The 22,968-nt window shown below is 34.3% G+C and overlaps 1 protein-coding gene across 1 annotated transcript in view; it reads left to right on the top strand.

The window, feature by feature from the left end:
- The window catches only part of MLYCD (malonyl-CoA decarboxylase), a 31,195-nt gene extending 8,585 nt beyond the window's left edge, over positions 1-22,610 (top strand). Inside the window, exons 2-5 of the mRNA XM_072634212.1 lie at positions 9,390-9,502; positions 11,082-11,238; positions 15,450-15,599; positions 21,123-22,610. Coding sequence (XP_072490313.1) covers positions 9,390-9,502; positions 11,082-11,238; positions 15,450-15,599; positions 21,123-21,656 — 954 coding nt within the window. The 3' untranslated portion in view covers positions 21,657-22,610. The remainder of the gene's footprint in view (positions 1-9,389; positions 9,503-11,081; positions 11,239-15,449; positions 15,600-21,122) is intronic.
- Positions 22,611-22,968: the final 358 nt, after the last annotated feature.

Raw genomic sequence — 22,968 nt, forward strand, 5'->3', positions numbered from 1 at the left:
GGTTCTTCCTATCATTTCCTTCTCTATACAATGAACATAATCTCTAGGGTCTCTTTCAACTCTTCATATTATTTTATTCCATTCCTTAGAATAAACTTCTATTTTATAGTTAAAGGGCACCTCATAGGTCTTCTAGTCCACACCAGGGTTTGCCCAAAGTGTCATAGCTAGACACTAGCCTACTCAGGACTCTTGAATTCAAATGATTTCCCTTTTTACTACACTGCATTGTCCTTATAGACTAATTTGAAAAGGGTTAGGGTCTTGAAATGGGTAGGTATTAGCTCAGCCTATTTTAGGAAGACAAAAAGGCCTCTCAGGAATGTTAGTTCTAAGGTATGGAACTTCAGTTCTTACCTATTCTCTCTAATTCATTTTTAGTTTCTGAGATTGAAGTTAAGACCATCTCCTATTCCAAAGGAACCTTTCTTTCCATTTGTTCCCTCTGTTCCATTCCATCCATCTGATCTCCTCTTGCACCTTGTGCTATCAAGCATTCTCAAAACATTCTTGAGTTGTAAAGGCCCATCTTCTACCAATATTCATGGCAGCAATATGTGGAATAGAAAAGGCTTCACAAAATGAAATATGGCTATCATTCAATAAAATGTTACATAGTAGGTATAAATAGGCTACAATGTATAATCAATATAAAATTTCAAAGAACAGGAGTAAAAAATGCCATCAAGGAATTGTATGATAAGAAAAAAATGATGACTGATCTGGGCCAAAAGTGGGATGACCAGTGGAGAATCAGAATGCTCCATTGTGCCCTTGTGATGTCAGGAAAAAAGCAAGGAAGTATTTAGCATTTTGAGTAGATTCCCTTTAGTGAGATATGGGAGAATGTGGGAAAGAGTTGCACAGGACTGTCAAGCTTAGATTGGTTGTGATCTTTGTCATTAGGACAAACTTCCAAATTGATTATCAGAGGATGGGCTCATTTTCATATTTGTGGTCAGCATGGTCTCTATTAGTTCTGTATCCTCAAACAACTTCGTGCCATTTAAAACTGTTTCATATCTTAATGCACAGTGTACTTAGATATTTTAGTAAATTTTCATTTGGATCAACATTTTAACAGCTTTAACCTAATAATAAGTTGAAGTCTTGCTCGTTTGGATTTTCCTGAATAGAAGTTCCAATTTGGAAGATGAAATACTTTGAAGGACAGAGGATTTCATAGGGAAGCAACTTAGCTGACAGCTATAGATCTGGTATGAGTGCTGTGCAGGTTTTTGGAACTGGGGAAGAATTTTACCTGCCCTAATTTTGTTTAGGGTAGGTGTTCTTTATCTGGGGTCCATTAACTTAAAAAAATAAAATAGCAGTATTTCAGCATAATAGGTTTAATTTGTGGTCCTTTGTATTTTATTTTATGCTTTAAAAACATTATTCTGTGTCACCAGACTGCTAAGTGGGAAAGGATAAGAACCTCTGCATTGGAGCCTAACTGCCTAAAATAGCAATATTTTTCTTTTCCTATCATAGGAAAGAGCCTCTTGTATTTCACATGAACTAAACAGACCAAAATAAGACCTCTAAGCCACAGACTGTAGTTCAAGTCTTTATGTATACACAAAGTAATTGAGAAGTTCAGACTTTCACTGGTATTTAATTATAAAGAAGAATCCTTTTACTCTAGTGTCCTACTCTAGTAGGTTCAACCAAGCTGGAATGATTTTAAGTTCAAAACTGACTACTGATTTTCTCAGAACCAACATTGAACCAGGCTCAGTACTGAGGGGAGTTTCACTAAAAGATTGGTCAAAGTGAAAATAGACAGAAGAAGACTAAAGGAAACCTTAGAGGCCAGCTAGCTTGATTCCCTTATTTTGTAGATGAGGAAACCGAGGTCCCCGAGAGGTGTCTTGAATGATATCACATAGGTAGTAAGCAAAGATAAAATTTAAACCCTGTTCCTTTGATTCCAGTCAGTTTTTTTTTTTTCCATTGTAACATGCTGCCTCTGGCAGCTATTTACTTGACATAATTTTGTTTGTTCTGTCCATTTCAACTTATCAAACAGATATAAATTTAAAAATGACAATTCTGTTTGCTCTCCTCTGAAGTAACAAAAAAATAGGTAGAAGACACTATGAATTTAAATAATAAAGACTATAATAATTAGCATTTATGTTGCACTTTAAATTTTTCAAAGTGCTATATACATATTAACTCATGTATCCCTCCTGTGGGAAAGGGAATAGAGAGATGGGAAGGGGAAGCAACAGATATTTATAAAATGCCTTCTATGTTCCAGGCACTGTGCTAAGCACTTTATAAATGTTATCTCATTTGATATGTTATCTCATCAGTGTGGGTGCTTTCTCCCAAGAAGAAAATGCCAATCCATCCAAACCTTCTCATCTTGTACAACTCTTATCCATGATCTTTCATAAATCTTTCATAGGAGAGTCTTCAAGATATTTTTGATATTTTGTGGATTCCATCAGCCAAACATAGAGGAAGTTATTTTGTAATGCACTTTAAATTGGAAAAATTCAGTTGATCGGCTGTTAGATGGTTTCCTGATATCACATTTTAACATAATGAATTCAAATAAATGCAAGTTTTAGTAACTGAACAGGGTTTGTAATCACTTTTATCTTATCATTTAGCTTATTTATAATAACTTGTCTTGTGAGTGCCAAACTGCTGCAGCACAGACTCTAGAACTGGAGGGAGCACGGGAACAAGGCTTCATTAAATCATTGCATGCCACTGTGAGGGTATATAAAACTGCCTGTGAATCAAGGCAGTCATATGACAGAGAAATAACTTTCTATATTTAATCATTTACTCCAATTACTATTTTGACATTAAAGCAATATCTCTACACTATGGAGAACTGAGGTAGTTATTCAGAAATGTAATTTCATATTCTTAATTATATAATCTTATATCTTGTATCAAAATGGATATTTATCAATATTTTTATAACACTCTTTGTTCTGTCTATGACAGTTGGAGCCATCACATAAGGAACTCTACCAGCAGAGTTATGGATATGCTAAGTAAGGAGTTATAAATAGCTCTGAATAAAAAAGCTAAGAACAGGGGGCCAAGCCTTTGCAAAAGCGATTTGTGCTGGCACAAACATAATTTTGAAGGTATTGAATAAATTTTCAATACACAGGGTGTCCCAAAAGTCTTAGTGTGATAATTGATGGCTGGAAGGTTTCAAAACAATTTGAAAAAATCATAAACTTTATCCCATCCAAAAATGACAACTGAGAAAACATCAATAATTATTCACCTATATACTAACTTTATCTTTTCAAAAAATTTTTGAGAATAATCTGCTCATGCATCAATAACAACCTTGATGAAGACTTGACAAAAGAACCAACATGATTTTGCAGACACATATTTATAGTCATACAATTGCCTGAAAAGTACGGATGATAACAAGATCACATTGTGCTTTCCTCTTTCGTGACTACAACAGTATGTTAATTCAGAAGAGCAAAATGGAGCCTTAAAAATTTTCCTTCAACAAGGTTTTAACACACATTTTTCAAAATTATAAAACATTTAAAATAAACTGTTTTGTTCAGTAACTGATTGTCACTATCAAGTGAGGTATTAAACATGGAGGTAACAAAGGGGCAGGTAAGTGGCACAGTAGATAGAGCAACTGGCCTGGAGTCAGGAAGACCCAGGTTCAAATTTGGCCTCAGATACTAGCTGTGTGACCCTGGGCAAGTCACTTAACTGTATTTGCCCTAGTTTCCTCATTTGTAAAATAAGCTGGAAAAGGAAACGTCAAACCACTCGAGTATTTTTGACAAGAAAACCCCAAATGGTGTCACAGAGTCGGATACAACTGAAATGACTGACCAGCAACCTATAGCAAACAAAGATGTTTGCTACTGTCATGGAAGCTATCCATTGCAGAGACTAAATGGATAGCTCCTGTCATGGAAGCTATCCATTGCAGAGACTAAATGGAAAAGAACTATTCCCTGTAGTGGAGAGTAAGGTCCTACAGATGTTTCTGTTTGCAAGTGAAATGACAGTGTGCTAACTGCATCAAGCCTCAAATTTTGTAGAATTTCCTAAATGAGATCTATAAGCATCTAAAATAATTTGGCCTGTCAATAAAGGTAAAATCAAATAGCTAAAGAATGTTTATTATCTAAGTTATGATAGGCAGTTGGATAGACAAGCCACATTGCTAGTTCATCATCTTAAACACTGAAGACAAATGAACCACAATTAGACAGAATGAGAAAAACAGGTTAGATCACCTTTAAGAAGACATAGAATGTTTGTAAACACTCTAAGCTTCTTTGTGAAACAAAGCCTATTCTTCTAGAGGTACAGTATAGCTTCCAGTGATTAAGTATCGCAGGCTCCAAAAATTAAAGGTATGCTTCACCCAATTTGCCACTGCCCTGTGTGAAAAACAGTGCTATGTGCTAAGGATACAAAGAGAAATGAAGCGTTACCTACCTTCAAGAAGATTGCTTTTTATATGGGGAGACAGTATGCACAGATATAATTATATACATGGTATACATACATGTATGTGTATGAAACATGAAACAAAGTACAAGATAATTTGAGGGAGGAGTCAGCAGCTAGGGGAGTTTCGAAAGGTCTCATAGAAGGTGGCTTTAGAGCTGAGCTTTGAAGGAAATTAGAGATTCTAAGAAGCAGAGGTAAGAAAGGAATGAATTCAAAACATAGGAGACATCATATGCAAAGAAATAGAGACAGAAAATGTTATTGGGTGTAAGAAACAGCAAATTATCCTTCTGACCAGTTTGGCTGAACCAAAGAGTGTATGCAAGGAAGTAATATATTAAGGTAGTTTGGAGCCAAGTTGCGAAGGAATTTAAATTATTTTTAAATTCACAAAATTTATTGATATAGACTCTCCTATAAACAACTTATGAAAGGTAACATATAAGAGTTCACACATGATGAGAAGGTTGAGTTGGATTGGCATGTTCTTTTTTGAAGGGAGCACCCACATTGATGAGGTAGTATATCAAATGAGATAACATTTATAAAGTTCTTAGCACAGTGCCTGGCATGTAGGAGATACTTAGTAAATGCTTCTTCCCTCTATTCCCTTTCCCATAGGAGTGTTAAATTTGTTAACATATGTAAAGCACTTTGGAAAAATTAAATGATTTTCTACCATCATTACTTCCATTTCATAAACATTGGAGAGAATATTGTAGCCAAGGGATCCTTCTCTTTTGAAAGGGAGAGCCAGCTGGCCCACTGTAGCATCTGGATTAACAGAGTTGGCAAAGTAAATCTTGTGGAGTTCTATGATCTAAAAGCTAAAGGAAGATTAAATATCACCAAATACACCTAATTGTACTTTTGAACCCTGGTATTGATAATAAATAATGAACAATACCTTGATTTGCTTAAGTGTTATTTGTTTCCCAGTGATTTTATTGGATTCTGAAGCTTTAAATCCCAGTTTGAACAACTGTTTTAAGTGTTAGAATTAAGCAGTGGAGCATTGTAACCTTTAACCTAAATTCCCAGTGCTTATGTGTCAGTGATGTTAGTTCATAACTGAAGACATTTAAAAAGTTGACTATGACTATTTCTTCCTTAATTAAGTCTAAAAAAAGAAAAAGTAGAAATTTTTATAATAAAAATAAGCATGTGTCAAAGCAAGATAGATGCCAGTAGCTTGTGAATAGGTAACATAATTGGTAGTTCTTATGTAAGGCTCAGTCATTCTACCCTGAATCATTTTAGATAACATCTTATTTTTCTAACTTGCCACTGATTTTTTAGCATTGTTATAATTTACATTGCCTAGAAATAGTCTTTCTCACTTCCCTCTCAGTTTTTTCACAGTCCCACAAAATCGTGTAAATTTCCCCCTATCCAAATATTACATTCCAATTAGGAGGACTACGTTTTCTTGTAAATGGAAGTGGGTTCTTTATAAAAGGGTACTAATTTTAAGCCGTGGTACCCTCAGATGGTTGTTGAAATTCTTATTTTGGCACTCAGCCCCCTTTTGGAGAGTGTCAGCCCAATTAAATCAGTGTTATGAAGGAATTGATGTCCATGATAACTTGGATATGCTAAAGTGCTTTGATAGCTTGGAATCAATTAGAGAAAAATTTTGAAAGCTATTTTTTAATGTTTATTTCTCATTTTTATGATATATGGGAGATTGGGAGATTCAGATAATTTATGCCTAGTGTCATAACTTGTGGAAATATTGGTATAACATAAAATGGGCAACATAAATTCCCCTCTTGCCTTTTTAAGCAGTGTTAGGGAAAATTGTAGAATGAATTTATAAAACAAAGATATTAGTAGCCTGTTACTAGAAAATATTCATACTTCCTTCAGTTCTTAATTAGCCAAATTGTACACTTGGAAAATAAAGAGAAGTGACGCTATACCAGTATAATCTGAAGCCACTCAAAAAAAAAGTAGAAGGTAAGGGAAAGACAAATATAACTTGCTTTACTAATTCAGCAGCAGCTCTTTAATCTATAAGGCAAGTTTAATAAAGTTCATCATAATATAGTAAATTCAAAATAAATATGATTATTTTTTAATGAGAAACAAATTCCATATGTTAAAGGCTATTTTCCTACTTTAAATTCTGTTTTAAAAAATAAGTAGAGCCATCTGGTAACAAATTCAGGGGTGAGAGAGGACAGGTTGGTAGAACCAGGTACCCCACAGTCTTACTGGTCCCCCAGAACCTGAAGCAGTTCAGACTTTAGGCACCCCTTCTCCTTAGTACCTTAGGGGGAAAGCTGTACATCTGAAAGTCTAATAGAAGAATCTTTTTTTTTTCCTCACCTCTCTAGTCCAGACCTGTCTCATTCCCCTGATTCTTCTTTTAATGTAAATCATAAAATAGGAAACATATTTGTTTAAGGTACAGAAAGTCTCCAGGGTCAGAGTGACATCAAGTGTTTTCGTTACAGCACTGTATATTTTGGCCACAGTTTTCCCCAACACCATAGAAATATACTTGGTTCTTCCTACTAATGGACATTTCCACTTTATTATGTGTAGAATATTTTGAAATTATTTTTATTCTGAACTAAATAAAATGGCATTTCCATATGTGTGTATACATAAAAACGGGTTTTTACATAAAATTTTGAATCCTTATCATATATAGCTTTCATTTCTTTTTAAACATAGAACTTCAGCATAAAATTGTAAAAACTGCTCTGCTTCTCCGTTATTTGTTTCCTTTATTCCATTCTCTTGTGTAAATGTGTGTGTATGCGTTTAAAAGTTGTTGCAATGGTCCTCTTTTTTTTTTTTTTTTTTTTTTTTTTTTTTTAGTACTCTATCCTTACAGCCTCTCTTCTTCTCACATGGCCCAAATTGGAAAGGAAAAAAAAAAGTTCTCTAACAAATTTGAATAGTAAAGTTAAACAAATTCCCACAATGGCCATAGGATTATATGTCCAGTGATGTACATCATATTCTGCATCTTGAGTCTATCACCTTTCTGTCAGATAGTGATGAGCTGCATATCTCTGAGATAATGTTTGTTCATTACATTTTTCAGAGATCTTCTTTCAAAGTTGTTTTTCTTTGTAATGTTGTTATCGTTCTCCTCAGTCTGTGTACTCTGTATTAGTTTATACAAATCTTCCCAGGTTTTTGTGAAACCACCCCTTTCCTTATTTATTATTTTTCTACATTCTCTCCTCTCACAGTTTTAACCCTCTGTCCCCTAGGGTTTTTACCTCATCATTAAACTGAAACTGCCCTCTCCAGTATTACAAATGATCTCTCTTGATTGCTGAATCTGATCCTTCCTGATCTTTTTAGCATTATCTACCACTGTAGATCACCTCCTGGATACTCTCTCCTCTTTCTGGATTTTTAAGACATGATTCTTGTTTTTCCTTCTCTCTGCCTGACCACTTCTCAGAATCCTTTGCTGATTCTTCATCCATACAATGTCCTCCAACTTCAGATATCCTCCAGTGCTGCAGTCTACATCCCCTTCTCATTTAATTCCATGCTATTTCACTTGGTGATCTCATCAGCGCCCATGGGTTCAATTAGCATCCTTATGTAAGAAATATTAAGACAGTCAGTATAGCTTGACTAATGAGTACATGAAATGTGTAATAATCCTGGAAAGATGTACAAGAGATGTATAATAATGCTGAAACTAGGTAGTGAAAGGCTTTAAATCCTAAAAGTAGAAGATTGTATTTGATCCTAAAGGAAACAGAGCCATTGAAGTTTAACGATCAAGGGAATGACATGATCAGATCTGTGCTTTAGGAATATCACTTCATCATCTCCTCTAGGCCTCACTTTTGATGGTTGGACTAGATGACTTCTTCAGAACCTTTCTAGCTCTGAATTTATGATCCTATGTGCCTAATTCTATGCTGCTAGAAATAATTTTTATCTGGTGAATCTTATCTGAACTCTTTTTGGATTTATTTTTTTTAATTATGTTTGCTTCATATGTAGTAACAATACCATTCAGAAGCCAACTCTTGAAGAATACATTTTAGACAAGTGACTGAATACAGAATTTTAGATCTTGTGTGATGTAGGCTTTTTTGGCATTTGTCCTGGAAATCTGGATTTCTTATTGTTGAAGATTTTTTCTCCATTTTTGCCTGCCCTCTCCCATTATCTCCTGGATTTTGATTTCTGTTCTTTGGGGGTTTTGTTGCATTAATGATTTCTCTCTGATGGTTTCTGATTTGTACTTTTTTATTCTCTCTGTGTTAATAATTACTCTCTTATACATCATTCTCAACTGATGCTTGCAACAAATACAGGTAGCAAACAGCTTTCATTCTTGAGAATACTTAACTGTTAAACTGATTTTTAATTATATGTTTTTAAGTAGTATCTTTATATTTCTATTTTTACTTTAAATTATGATGTACATCTTCTCTTATGATACTCATAGCAGTTCTGTGAGATTATACTATAAGCATTATTATACTTGTTTTATAAAAAAAACTGATGCCGCAGAGATTTTGACTTGCCCAGAGCCAAATGTCTAGGAAGTCACAAAGTCAGAATTTAACCTAGGCATTTTAGTGCTAAGTCTTATTATATTGTATACTTTTCTTTCAAATTGCATTTTGTTCTAGATAGTGAAGTGGCACAGTACTATCTTATTTAATGTAATTAAAGTTGAAAGTTTCCATTTAGGTACAATTATTTGTATTTTCAGAATTAAAATGAGCTAAGTAGAGGCTTAATCATGTCCATACTGCAGATTCCAAGGCTAGAATTATGTCAGAAAAATAGTTAAATGTCTTCTCATTCTGTGTTTAGAGAAACAGCTTCCACAGGCTTCTTTGACACGACCTGATGGCCCACATTCTCATGTGCTATGAATGATATTGACTCTGATTTCATGGCTTAAATTTATTCCTTTTCAGGAAATGAATGGAGTGCTGAAGAACATGCTCTCAGATTGGTTTTCTACAGGATTTTTAAACCTGGAACGTGTTACCTGGCACTCACCTTGTGAAGTACTACAAAAAATCAGTGAGTAAGTATTAAGAACTTTCTGTTCCTGATACATTGATTAGTTCAGATAAATGTAAAACTAGCTTCAGAGTATTTATTTCTATTCTATGCCTAATGAAAACAGTAACAGAATGACTGTATACTTAGTGTAAATACTGAGGTAATGTGAAATGGAAAGAGGAGGCTAATCAGTAGAAATGAATTAATTAAATTTATATACTATATATAAATTTATACATATATATGGGTGTGGGTATGTGCATGTATATAAAAAGAGAAATATATGTATGTGAGAGAGACTCTGTGGATGTATGTAAATATTCAAAGCCAAAATGATTGCTTTTTTGATATGGCTTTTTAAGAAAAGAGACTTATTATGCAGGGTGTCTCAAAAGTCTTAGTGAAGTTTAAACTTCACTATTGTGTGTGTGTGTGTATATATATATTTTATATATAGATAGATAGATAGATACATACATACATACATACAGAATATATAAGTTTGCAAAATAAAATTTCATGTATTTATTGCTACAATTTTCCTCTTACCCAAAATTATGTATGATTTTGTTATACTGAAATGTAGTAAAATACAATTGTTGACCATTTAGGACTATAGAATTTTGTCAGCTGTTAAATCTAGAAGGAACCTGACAGATCATCTAGTCCAGTGTTCTGAAATAAAATCAGTGAGAATTCTACCCAGATAAAAATTAAAGGATTGAAAGATGAATGACCACAGTATTAAAAAATCAGCTCCAAAATGTATTTTACTGCAAAGGAAAGAAAAAGATTATGGTGGTTATAGCTAAAATTATAGTGAATCCTAAAGACTATTCTAACCAAAAATGCTAACTGCCCATACTCCAGAAAGTAAAGTCAATCTGAATGAAGCCCAGATAAGACTGAAGGAAATAAAAAGATAAATAGCCAAAGCATTAGAAATTAGCTGTAAAATAAGTTTTATTACAAAGAGAAATAATTTTGTTGATTATTGTATTTGAATAGATTTTTATATTGAAACATGCAACCTGAATTTTTCTCAGAATATCACATTCTAATCATAACTTTTACTCTATTAAGGTTTATTGTATAGCTTGGGGATTTTTAAAAGTTTTTTTTTATTTGGGGGGGGCATGTTGAGGGGAGAGATAGAGGCTTTGATGTGAGCAGCTTTTACTGAGGACAGTCTCTACTTATTGATAATAATCAGCAACTGCTCTGCAACCTCCAGTTTTAGAAGGACCTGTTGAACTCAAAGGTTAAATGGCATTCAGGTTCATAGTCAGTATGTGGCAGAGCTAAGTCTTGAGCCCAACACTAAGACTGGCTCTGGGATCCCTTATACCTTGCTGCCTCTCATAATAACACTGCATTATGTAATTATAATAACATGCAACATATAGTAATTATAACTCATCTTGCTTAGTGTAGCTAGAATTTAAAATGTTTTGTTTGAATTTTTATATTCCAGATAGAGGTAGGGTGAGTGTCAACTAAAACTCTATTTTATAAGTGTGTTTGTTTGTTTGTTATTTGCTGACTTAGCTGTATGCAAAAATCATTAACTATTATTTTGTCATCTAAAATTTTCTCTTCAGGTGTGAGGCTGTGCATCCTGTCAAAAATTGGATGGACATGAAGCGACGTGTTAGTTCATACCGAAGATGCTTTTTTTTCTCTCACTGTTCAACACCTGGGGAACCACTGATAGTTTTGCACGTGGCATTAACCAATGAGATTTCCAACAATATTCAGGTATCCTTTCTGAAAATATTCGACATAAAATGAGTACCACCAAATATCTTAGGTCCTCAAGTTTCTGAACAACACTATTCCCTGATATAGGCTTGCCCTTTCCCACTTCTTTATCTTTGTACAAGTTATTCCCCTATTTTTCCTTCTCCCATCCTAGCTCACCTATGCAGATTGGCATCCTTTCTCTCTTTTATGTTCCACTTCAGGTGCTGCTTTTTCCAAAGAGTTTTCTCTGATCCCCAGAGTGAGAAATTATTTTTTGCTTTAATCTCTCAAGCTCCTTTGGTAGACTTCTGTATGTTTTCATCATTTTAAACTTTCATCATAATCATTTGTATAGCTGCTATTTCATCTTTGTTTGATAGTAAGCATCTTAAAAGTAGTTATTTTGTTACTTTTCATCTTTGTATCTCCAGGACTTTGGATTCAGTAGGTAATTAACTTTTTAAAATTAACTTGTATCATTTTGTTTAATTATATCCTTAATGTTGTATGTAAATTAATATAATTATTGCTTCATTGATTGAAGAATACAGATTTATACTCCATTTCTTTCAGAGAATCAGAATAATACATTCATTAATCATAAGGGATATCTGAACCCTCAGCTAGAATAGGAGAATTCTAATGAAAGAAGAGTAGTATTGAAGGCCAAAGAAAAAGGAAAACTTATAAACCAGTCATTCAACATTTTAATGTTTATTATGAGCTATGGGCAGGAGAGAGCATGTGAATGAGAATAAAAATGGGCTAAAACAAAGAGTTATATAGGGGTGGTTTCATACTATATAGACCAAATGATCAAAAAGAAATGAAATGTTGAATTTCTAATGTAAATCACAGAACTGATACTGTGACGGAATGTAATTAAGATGAGATTACTTTAGCTATCTATACAGTTTTTCAAAATATCTCCAATAATAAAGCAGCTGATGAATTCCTTACTTTCTTAGTTAATAACATCATCCTTCACAAAGTGAATGAAAGTGATAAGGAGAATTCCTATTTCTGAACTTTATTCTAATCAACTATTTGGGAAAGTGGAAATATGGGAACTTTCAGAATAAGTGAAGTGAATGCCCTCTTAGAGTGAGTAATAGATAAGGAAGGGAATATAGCCTAATATGCATCCTGTGCTTTAGAAGGGTAAATTTCAAAAAATTCCAAGAGCACAAATAAGGTCATATCTGAGATTGTAACTCGAGGGATATAAAATTCTCAAGAACAAACTGCTGGTAGTGCAGTTACAAATTATTCTATTGCATGAGGGGATGAAAGGAACATATATTAAGTGACCAAAGTGACTTCATGGTAAGGTCACTGAAGACTTGAGCACAGATTTTAAAGAACATTATCAGAAATTAAGTAAATAAAAGCTAGAACTGGTACTTAACTTTTTTGGACCTACTTCCCTGCTCTACAACACCTGTGAAATCAAGATAGACATATTAAAAAGTTAAGTAACAGTGTAAATAAGTAAATGATAAATACCAGAATGTTATTTATGGACAGTAAAAGAGAAAGGAGAAATCACAAATATATAAGTAACATAACCCTGCAAGACTTATCAGGAAGGTGACAGCATAGAATGTTTTAATAAGGTAAATATTTTAAAATAATAAGACATTTTTAGATTTGAGGATCCAGGAAGGAGCATATGGAAAGAATGGGATAGCTGCTTGGAATAAATTTGAAAAGTACTGATAAATAATAGCAGGAAAGTGGGTCTATTTCCCTTTAAACAGAGAATGATCTTCAGAATAAAAAGTATAAGGTAAAATGTTTCGATTATCTCTAACAAGAGATAGTTATCCGAGTACTGAAACTCATATAAGGGAATCTTAAGGCTAGCTAGGTGCTTTTTACTAAGGACAGATCACCTAGCTCTGAAAAAATTTTCAGATTACCAACCTGGTGTTGGTGATCTTTGAAAATATCAATAAGAATAGATGAATAATTAGACGGGCAGCAGTTATGAAAAAGGAATAATATAGATCCTTTAAAGTATAAATCACTGAGTTTGAGTTTCTGGAATGTAGCACCAACACAATATGCAGCCATTAATATCCTTGCATAATTCTGAATTGCGAAAGACCACAGACTCTCCATGTGGAAGACAGAACCAAAATATTTATTCAGATTCCAGAAAGCCAAATCCATCACAGCAACAAAAATCTATACATAATAACAATGCAGAGAACAATACCTTCCCCAAGCCTTCTCCCTGTTGGGCTTCCCACAAACCAGGTCCTTTAAACAAAATCACAAACCCTTTCACTCATGCTAGTCAGCAGCCTGCATCCTTCCTAGCTCTGACTGCTCTCACCAAATTTCCTCTCAGCTCTGCTCTAGCTCCACCTCTTCTACCCATACAACAAGCTCCTCCCACCACAAGCTTCATGTGATACAGACTTCCATGTGACCCAGGCAGGTCACATGGGCCTATTAATGAATGTGAAAGATCTTCCTATTTAAGTTACCATTACATGGGGAAATTCTAGAATAGTTTATTAGGTGGATAGTTTGTGAACACTTAGGGAATTGGTGATCATTATGAAACATCATGGGTTCATTAAGAACAAGTTTGACAGGTCAGTCAATAAGGAAAATCAGAAGATAGTCCCTGCTCTGAAGTAGCTAAGTGTAGATAGGATTACTAGACTAGTAGATGGAGGAAGTGTCACAAGTGGAAAGGGACCTTCTAGATAATCAAATTCAACCTCCTCACTTTACAGATTAAAAAACTTCTTGGGGAAGTGCTAGTAAAGGTCACTTACAGTGTGAGGGCTAGGACTTGACCCAGGATTCCTTCTAGACCAGGAGGATTCTGGCATACTTATATTTCAGCAAGACATTTGACAAAGCTTCACTGAGTGTTAAACACTTAACAAAAAATCTACAGAAATACATATTGGAACAAACTGGTTAGAGAAAGGACAGAAAGTATCTTGGTAATAATAGTCACAAGCAAACTAGAGTACATTCCATGTACACACTCAGCACTTTCCTACCTACCTGCCCTGTGCCAATGTTGGAATGATACCTTCTGTCTCTCTTCCCTTCTCCTAATAATCGTAAATCCTGTTTATCCTTCAGGGTCCTGCCACATGTGCTGCTTTTTCCATGAAGTTTTTCCTGATTTGATACCCCCTCCATCCCATAATCAGAAATGGTCTTTCTTTTCCTTCCAAGGAAGCACTTTCTGTCTCTCATTTTCTTATATTTTATTCTGAAATATGTGTTTTTGAATGTGTCCCTCGCTAGATTGTAAGCTCCATGAAGGTATATTATGTCTTTATATTTTCCCTAGTGCATAGCATATTGTTTTGGGAAAGTAGGTAAATGGATGAATATTGAATCAATAAATCAAATTAGAAGTATAGTGCTGTTACTTATTTGTATAATATTGAAATGTTTTAGTAGGAATAATCTTTTAATAAGTAAGGAGTAGGATCTCAAGGTCTCAAAGATAATTTGAGATTACCTTCAGCTAGACTTAATATTCATTAGCATCAAAAACATTTATCAACACTTAGATTTACATTTACAAGTATTTCTCGTTTAAATTTTCACATTTGAAAAGTGATTTTAAAATATCTGGAGATAAGTAGAAAATAAACCTAGAGCTATTTGGATTAGAAAAGAGAAGAGTAAGGATCCAATGTACTTTCTTAAGATTTTGTGGGAAAGTTGCTAGCTAGTCTTCTATCTCCAAAGAGATCTAGAGAGAGAAAAATAAGTTACAACAAAGCAATTTGTTTTATTTAGGATGGAATAAAAAAAAATAATGTGTAAACATTAGAGCAGAAAACTCAAGGAAGTTATGAAACTCCTCTGTAAAGATACAAAAACTTAGAACTAGATTTTAGATCATGGGATTTAGAGTTATAGAAGTTCATTTAATCCGACACCCTCATCTGAGGAAACCAATCCTCAGATTGTGGAAGTATTTTACTGGTAAAACTATAAGACTAAAACCCAGTTCTTGGATTCCCACTTCAGTAATCTTTCTCCTGTCTCTCATTGCTTCACTGAGGACAGGGAACATTTTCTGTCTGTAAATCTGCTTACTTTACAGATGTAATTTTCATGTTTCATTCACTTCCCATTTTGTAGGTGTTTTGTTTTGCAGCCCAAAATTAAAGGATTATAATTTTATATGTATATCAATTTAATCATATTCATAAAAACATTGTACATGTCTTTTTCAGGCAATAGTGAAAGAGTTTTCTCCTCCGGAAATAGAAGATAAAAACAAAATTGTCACTGCAATTTTCTATTCCATCAGTTTGGCCCAGCAAGGCCTACAAGGTGTTGAGTTGGGAAGTTTCCTTATAAAACGAGTTGTTAAGGAACTGCAGGTATGTATGGCAAATATGATCATGTTGTTTTGAGTGTCCTCATCTTCACTGAGTGGTTTTTGTTTGTATTTTTATATGTGTATTTAAGTTATTATATATGTCTCTATCAATCTCAGAGTGATCCATAGGTTCAGACTACTAACCAGTGAACAGCTTAGCTTTATTCTTTCATCAAATTTCTATGATATATTACTTTGTAACTTGTTAGCTAACTAAAATATGAAAATTTGAGTAATATTAAGCTCTCACTGCTCGTTGAAAAATTTATCCACTATAGCTTTAGCTATCCATTTCTATTTGGATGAAATCCAATTGCATATCTATGGTTCTGACTTTCCACCCCAAGTCCTGTCTTGTCTAGACCGTTCCATTCAAATGTGCTGCTTCCACATTAAACTCAACATATTTCAGCCTAAACTCACCATCTTGATGCTACAACAGGTTTCCCATTTTTTCTATCCTCTAACTTGGTTTGTCCTACTGAACTTTGTGTCTTCTGCAGATCTGATAAGCATACCATATAAATCGTCACCTAAGGCACTTTTTAAAAAAATGTTGAACAATGTAGGACCAAGACCAAATCTCTGAGGTACTCACCTCACTAAAGAATGGGGCTGATCACTCAACCAAAATCTGATTTTTATGGTATTCCTCCTCCTTCTTTCTGTCTCCTTCTCTCCTATCTACCCTTTAACTCAGATCAGTTCCTACCTTTTTTAAGTTTTCAGATACCCAAGTCAACTGGATTTTCCCCCTTGTCCTTTACCATCCACAAAAAAAAAATCATATTTACCATTTACTTATGTTGTCACTTAACTTTTCATATGTGTCTTTTGATTTCATAAGGTATTATAGAGCAAGGAGTAAATTCAAAATTTCCTTTGCTTACTAACACTCTGCAAAGTCTTCCTAAGCACTTGGTCCATATTTTTAAAGGAATCCTAGGATCCATGTCACTTCTTGGTATATTAGCAATAGATATTTCCTTCATGACACTACTGGGTATTAGAAGGATAGCTATCTCCTTCATATTTTCTGGATTTATGACTCCTTAGTAAATATTTTGCTTTTGTTTTTCATTCTAATTCATGGTTTCAGTTATTACCTCCACGCAAAAATTTCCAAACGCTTATCTCTATTCCCTAACCATTCTTTCAAGGTATAGACTTATTTCTGTTCAGTTCAAGAAACACTTATTAAGCATCATTATATGGAAGGTATTGTGCTAGGTGCTAGTTATATAGAGACAAAACAAAATAATAATTCCCTTCAAAGAACTTACACATATGGATAGATAAATATTATACAAGATCATTCGATGAAAGAGCACCGACATATCAGGGAAATCTTCATGGAAGAAATGGCAACTGAGCTAGCTTTTAATGAAGATTCTGACTATTAGAAATGTGGAAGGAGAGCATTCTGGGCATGGATAATAGGCTTTTATACACAGCTAAAGGAAACAATGCTGATTGGTTGGAGAATGGAGAATGTAAAAGGGAGTAGTATGAAATAAGGATAGCTAGTAGATAGAAGCAAGATTGTATATGTATGACAGGATGAGAAATTTTAATTTTATTTAAAAAATTAAGGAATAACTGGAGGGTTTTTTGTTTAATCAGTGGAGTTCTGTAGTTAGATCTAGGTCCTAGGAAATATATTTTGATGTCTGCGTGCATGATGGATTTGGAGGGAAGAGACTTGATTCAGGGGGACTATTAGGAATCTATTAAAATTGTCCAGGTGAGAGATGAGCACCCAAATTAAGTGACTGGCTGTATAAGTAGAGATAAGGGGATGGAATGAGAAATGCTGTGGAGTTAGTTATCAACAAGACTTGTTAACACTGGTTGTAGGGGATAAAGTGCAGGGAATATACAAAGGTAATCAAGGATAATTTTACCTGAGTGACTAGGAGAATGGTAGTCCCCACAACAGAAATAGGGAAATGTATATTAAGATAATCTGATCCACTTTAAACATCTTATTTCATATGCCCAAGAGTAGAGGTGTTCAGCAGATAGGTAGCAATGTCAGATTAGAGCCCAAAAGGGAGATTATGGTGGATTTGTGGATTTGAGAATCATATATGATTCCTATGACATGTGAACCCATGGAAGCAGATGAGGTCACTGACGAGAGTGGAGAAAGAGAGGAAAAGGTGACATAGAGTATGAACTTTGGAGTCAGAAAGCCCTGAGTTTGAATCCTATTTGTGACACGTAGTAGCTCTGTGACCCTGGATAAATCTCTTAGCCTCTGTGCCTCAGTTTATTCATTACTAAAATGAGAGGTTTGGATTGAGTGCCCTCCAGTGTCCCTTCTAGCTCTGAATCTATGATCCTCTGATCATACGGACAACCCATGCTAAGAGAGATGGATGATAATACAGCCAAGGAGACTAAGAAATAGGTAGAGACTTTGGAGGAGAACTGGAAAATGAAGTATTGTAGAAGTCAAGAAATGAGGACACCCAGAAGAAGCATATAGTTAGCCATGTCAGAAACTGATGAGGCATCAAAGGTTGTGGGGACTAAGAAAAGGCTGTTGAGTTTAGCAGTTAAACACTTTTCAGTAACATTGGAGAGAGCAGTTTCAGTGGAGTAGCATAGCAGAACACCAGATTGTGTGGAATTGAGGAGTGGGTGTTGATGGAGGCAGACTAGAAGCAGACTTAGATAATTCTTTCTGAGTGTTTGATAGTTATCAGGAAAAGAGAGAAAGTTTGATGGAATCAAGTCAACGTTTCTTTAAGGATAATAAGAAAAAATGAGTGTATTTGTAGGAAGCACATAAGGGGCCAGTCAACATAAAGAAAATCTCTAAGGTTCCTTCTGTCCCTTCAGTTTTATGATACTATACCTAACAAATGAAGTCTGCATTTTGAATCTATCATTCTAGGGCCTAAAATCCAGTACCAATCTACCTTTCCTGTTTTTTTTTCTAATACTATACACTCTCCAAGATACCTTATAATAAGTCTTTTTCTTTTCCCCTAAGTATATCCTATACTTTTGAATCTTTATTCATGTTCCTTTCACTTCAGTGAAGGCTTTCCCTATTTCCTACTCCTCTCCCTCATCCCCAAGGAAACAATCTTTCTTTCCTAAGACTTAATATGGGACTTTGTTTTTACATTTTTAAAGATTTGCATTCTTTCTTGCCTTAGAGGTCATTTGTATATGTGAATGTGAATGTAATATATCTCTCCTTATTTCACATAAACTCTGAGAATCCAGGACCTTGTATTATATTTTTAAATTACTCTTCTCATTTAGTTCAAGTAGCATAGTACTCTTCTCATTTAATTCAGTTAAACAAACAAAAACATTTATTTTGTACCTACTGCATACAAAGCACTGTAATAGATTCTAAGCAAGGACAAAAATGAAGCAGTCCTTTCTCTAAAAGGATCTTATACTCGATTTAATGATTTTTTTTAAACTGAAGAGTTGTTATTTAATTAATAACATGTTTTTAGTTCTTTCACAAAGGAGATAATCCATTTTGTTAGCTACAATAATACTGAACCTTTTAAGAACTGTTTCTAGTAAAACAAAATAGTAGCTTAGACTGTTCCCTGCTAGGAAAGTGATCTATGCTTTTCATATTTTCTTACAAAATGCAGTGATATGATCTCTTCCTGACAAGCAGTATGAGGTAGTAGTAAAAGAATAGGGTATAAAGTGATCAAAACTATAACCTTAAACACTAATTGTATAAATATATGCTGGTATTATAGTTATTTTCTCTTGATTGACATATATCCACAATATCGTTAAATATAGTCATAGCTTATAATAAACTAGTTTTAAATTTAAGAATGTAAATTTGAACTTCTTGTAAATTAATGGCTTCCTTGATACCTTTCTTCAAATGTCCTTTTTGCTATCTCTACATATGTCATAGACACAGGAAACCATGTAATCCTAGCAGCAAAAGTAACTTTAAATTGAAATTTCCATCACATAGTACCATTTTTAAACTTACCTATGTACGTATCTTGTCCTCCCCGTTTCTTTTCTCCCATCAACCCCAAAACCATGTCCTTTTATATTTTTATCATCATTATCTAGAATAAGGTGTTTAATAAATGTTTGTTGATTTTTTAAAATGTAGTATAACTTGTAATTAAACACCTAGAAATCTAAAAGACTTTGTTTATTCCCTAGTATTTTAAAAATCTTCCACTCCTGAGAGTGTGTAAGTGGGGCCATTTTGTTCTGAGTTTTGGCCCTGTAATGGTAGATGGCAACAGTGAGTCAAGGGGAGTGATAGATGTTTCAGGATAGGAAAAACGACAAGCAATAGAATGGGTGTGGTGAAAAGAATCCTGACCTGGCTCTGACAATTAATAGCTGTATGATGTGGGGCAATGCTTCTCTGTACCTCCGTTTTCCTGTCTATGAAAGAAGTTTACTTTGTATTTTATCTTATTTGCTGGTTGGGAAAATCAGATAAGACAATGTTATGTAATATATTTTATAAGTCATGAAGTGGTATATAGTGTTAGCCATTATTACTAATATTTTGTTTTCTTCTTTCTGCCCTTCCCTTTCGTAGGGTAATAGCAGTGGCAAAAGGGTAGGCAGTATCTCGTAGCTTCTGTGGGTATGACTGGGTATAAAGAAGAAATCAGGAAATGTATAAGCAAATAGCCTTCTCCCTCCCCTCCCCCTAACAGGAAGGAAGAAGACAGCATGCATGAGGATTTATAAGAGTTTTTAAAAATGAATATACCCTATTTTTTCCTCTGGTCACAGAAAGTCCAAGACAGAGGTAAAAGAGCTTAATTAATATTGATTAGAAAACAGTGGCAATTACATTTAAGAGCTTTCCCTGGTCACTGAATGCCTTACTATATTTTATTGTTGTGTTACATTATGATTTATTTGATGCTTGGCAATAAGGAGTTTGTACTTAGGAATTACGTATCACGTTAGCATAGCTATCACCACTAGTCTTACTTCAGTGACCCATTGTGACATGGAAGTAACCTCGGCTTCTTGAAGATTTTGCCAGTGGAAGATAGACTTTGACAGCAGCTACCAACTTGAAAAGGCTTTAAGTATGGGCCCAGAAAAAAAACTGCATGATTTATGAATGGCCAGGCCATGTGTGGAGAAGCTTACCACCGTACTAGTGTTCAACAAGTGATGATTTTTTTTTTAACCTCTGATAGCTATCAAATAAGGTTTACAGACAGACAGCCTCAGCTGAAGTATCCATAACAAAAAAAAATCATCAGTGCCTCAGAAACTGTAATCAGATATACTAACATATTTCTCTTAATACATGCATAAGAATGGAAGTATGCATCTCTTAAAAGGTATTACTCTCTCACTGCCTAATTATATAGAAACTTGTCTATTCTTCAGGCTCATTTAGCAAAAAACAATATTGATGTTCACCCAGTCTTTTTTTTTCCTAAAGAAATGAGTTCAAATTGCTGAAAATGTATTACAAATTATTGGTATGCATTTGTTCATTTAGATAAAAAGTATCTTGTTCTTCCATTTATAGCGGGAATTTCCTCACCTTGAAACTTTTTCAAGTCTGTCACCTATACCTGGATTCACCAAATGGCTTCTTGGAACACTGAGTACTCAAACTAAGGAACTTGGGAGAAATGAACTCTTTACAGATTCTGAAAGTAATGAAATCTCAGATATCATAGGTGGCCCCATTAGCGAAACTTTGAAGATACTTTTAACTAGCAATGAATGGGTGAAATCTGAAAAACTTGTCAAGGTGTTACAATCCCCTTTGATGAGACTTTGTGCTTGGTACTTATATGGAGAAAAACATCGTGGTTATGCCCTCAACCCAGTGGCAAACTTTCATCTGCAGAATGGGGCAGTGATGTGGCGAATCAATTGGTTGGCAGATTTGAGCCTCAAAGGCACTACTTCATCCTGTGGGATGATGGTCAATTATCGATATTTCTTGGAGGAAACTGGTGTGAACAGTGCTGCATACTTGGGAGCCAAGAATATCAAAGCTTCTGAGCAGGTTCTAAATTTAGTTTCTCAGTTCCAGAAACTTAGCAAGCTTTAAACAGACACTTCTTGAATTGGAGGTATTTTTTTTTCAAATCAGGAAGTAATCGTGGGGTCTTATGTCTCAAAGGAATCCTGTGTAATGAAACAAATTGAACTGTGTTCTCTTCCAAACAGTGGATTTATAATGACAGATTTTGTGTCCTAATTTACAGTAATTTTATTTCTTTGCACTAGCAAATGAATAATATTTGCAGTCTAGCTGTCAGCCTGATAAATATACAGACAAACTACACACAAGCTTACAGAGGGAAGAAAGAAGTTTGTTGTACCTATATATTTAACCAAAGAAATTACTAATCATCATTGACATGTATGTAATAGCCTTTACCTCTTTATTCATTCTCTATCTCATCTCAGTATCAGTGCCTTTCTCTGAACATCATCTTCAAAAGGATGTGAAAATTTTTAAACATGCATCTTCAGGTTTAGATAGATAAGTACCATGTCGACCCAAATAAGGGGTCTGGATGAAGACACCTTTTATATTTCTTTTGTATAAGTAAATTCACATCATGTAGAATTGTGTTCACTAAGGCTATTGGGGAAAAAAAAAGATAACTGTACATGTCTTTTTTTTAATGTCATTCTTTTCCACTCACTTTTCCACTCACTTCCACTCACTCACTTTTAACTCACCAGTTAACACTGGTTAAAGGATTGAATGCAAAAACATTTTCCATTTTACTAGCTGAATTTTGAAGGCCACACATGTGTGAAATGGGTGGTTTTAGCTAGCGGGCAAAAATGGAAATATTTCAGTACAGTACATTCAACCAATTACCATGAACAGAAAATGAACAGAATTGCTACTGGGGTATTAGTTGATCATTTTAAAGGATATATTGGGAAACTTGGAGAAATTTTGTAAGAAGGGTGTGTGAGCTCATAATGAGTTCATTAGTAAATAGCAAGTTTGCTCTACAAAGTATTAAATATTAAAAACAGCCAACTGATGTGTATTGTTTATTTAAGATCTTGAAATAGTAGAACTACAAGGACCCATTAATTTTTTAGTAATTCACTATGTAGTAGGACATAGAGATGTTTCTTACAGGAGCCTTTATGTAATGTTCCTAAATTTCTTCAATTTCATCTCCAGCCTTCTAACACATATGCACGCATACACAGGATACCACCCCTTTCATCAGAGGATGGTATTAGAAAGTAAAGAAACAGGAAAATATTGGTAAACATTGACCTAACCTAAAGAATCTTGCCTCCTTTAAGTAGACCACAATACCATCCTCAAGAAATAGCAATTCCTTTTAAGCTAGAATAATTGTGAATTGCTTTCAGAGTTCTCTGAG

Source organism: Notamacropus eugenii, chromosome 1 (genome assembly GCF_028372415.1).
Source record: "Notamacropus eugenii isolate mMacEug1 chromosome 1, mMacEug1.pri_v2, whole genome shotgun sequence".
Classification (NCBI taxonomy): domain Eukaryota; kingdom Metazoa; phylum Chordata; class Mammalia; order Diprotodontia; family Macropodidae; genus Notamacropus; species Notamacropus eugenii.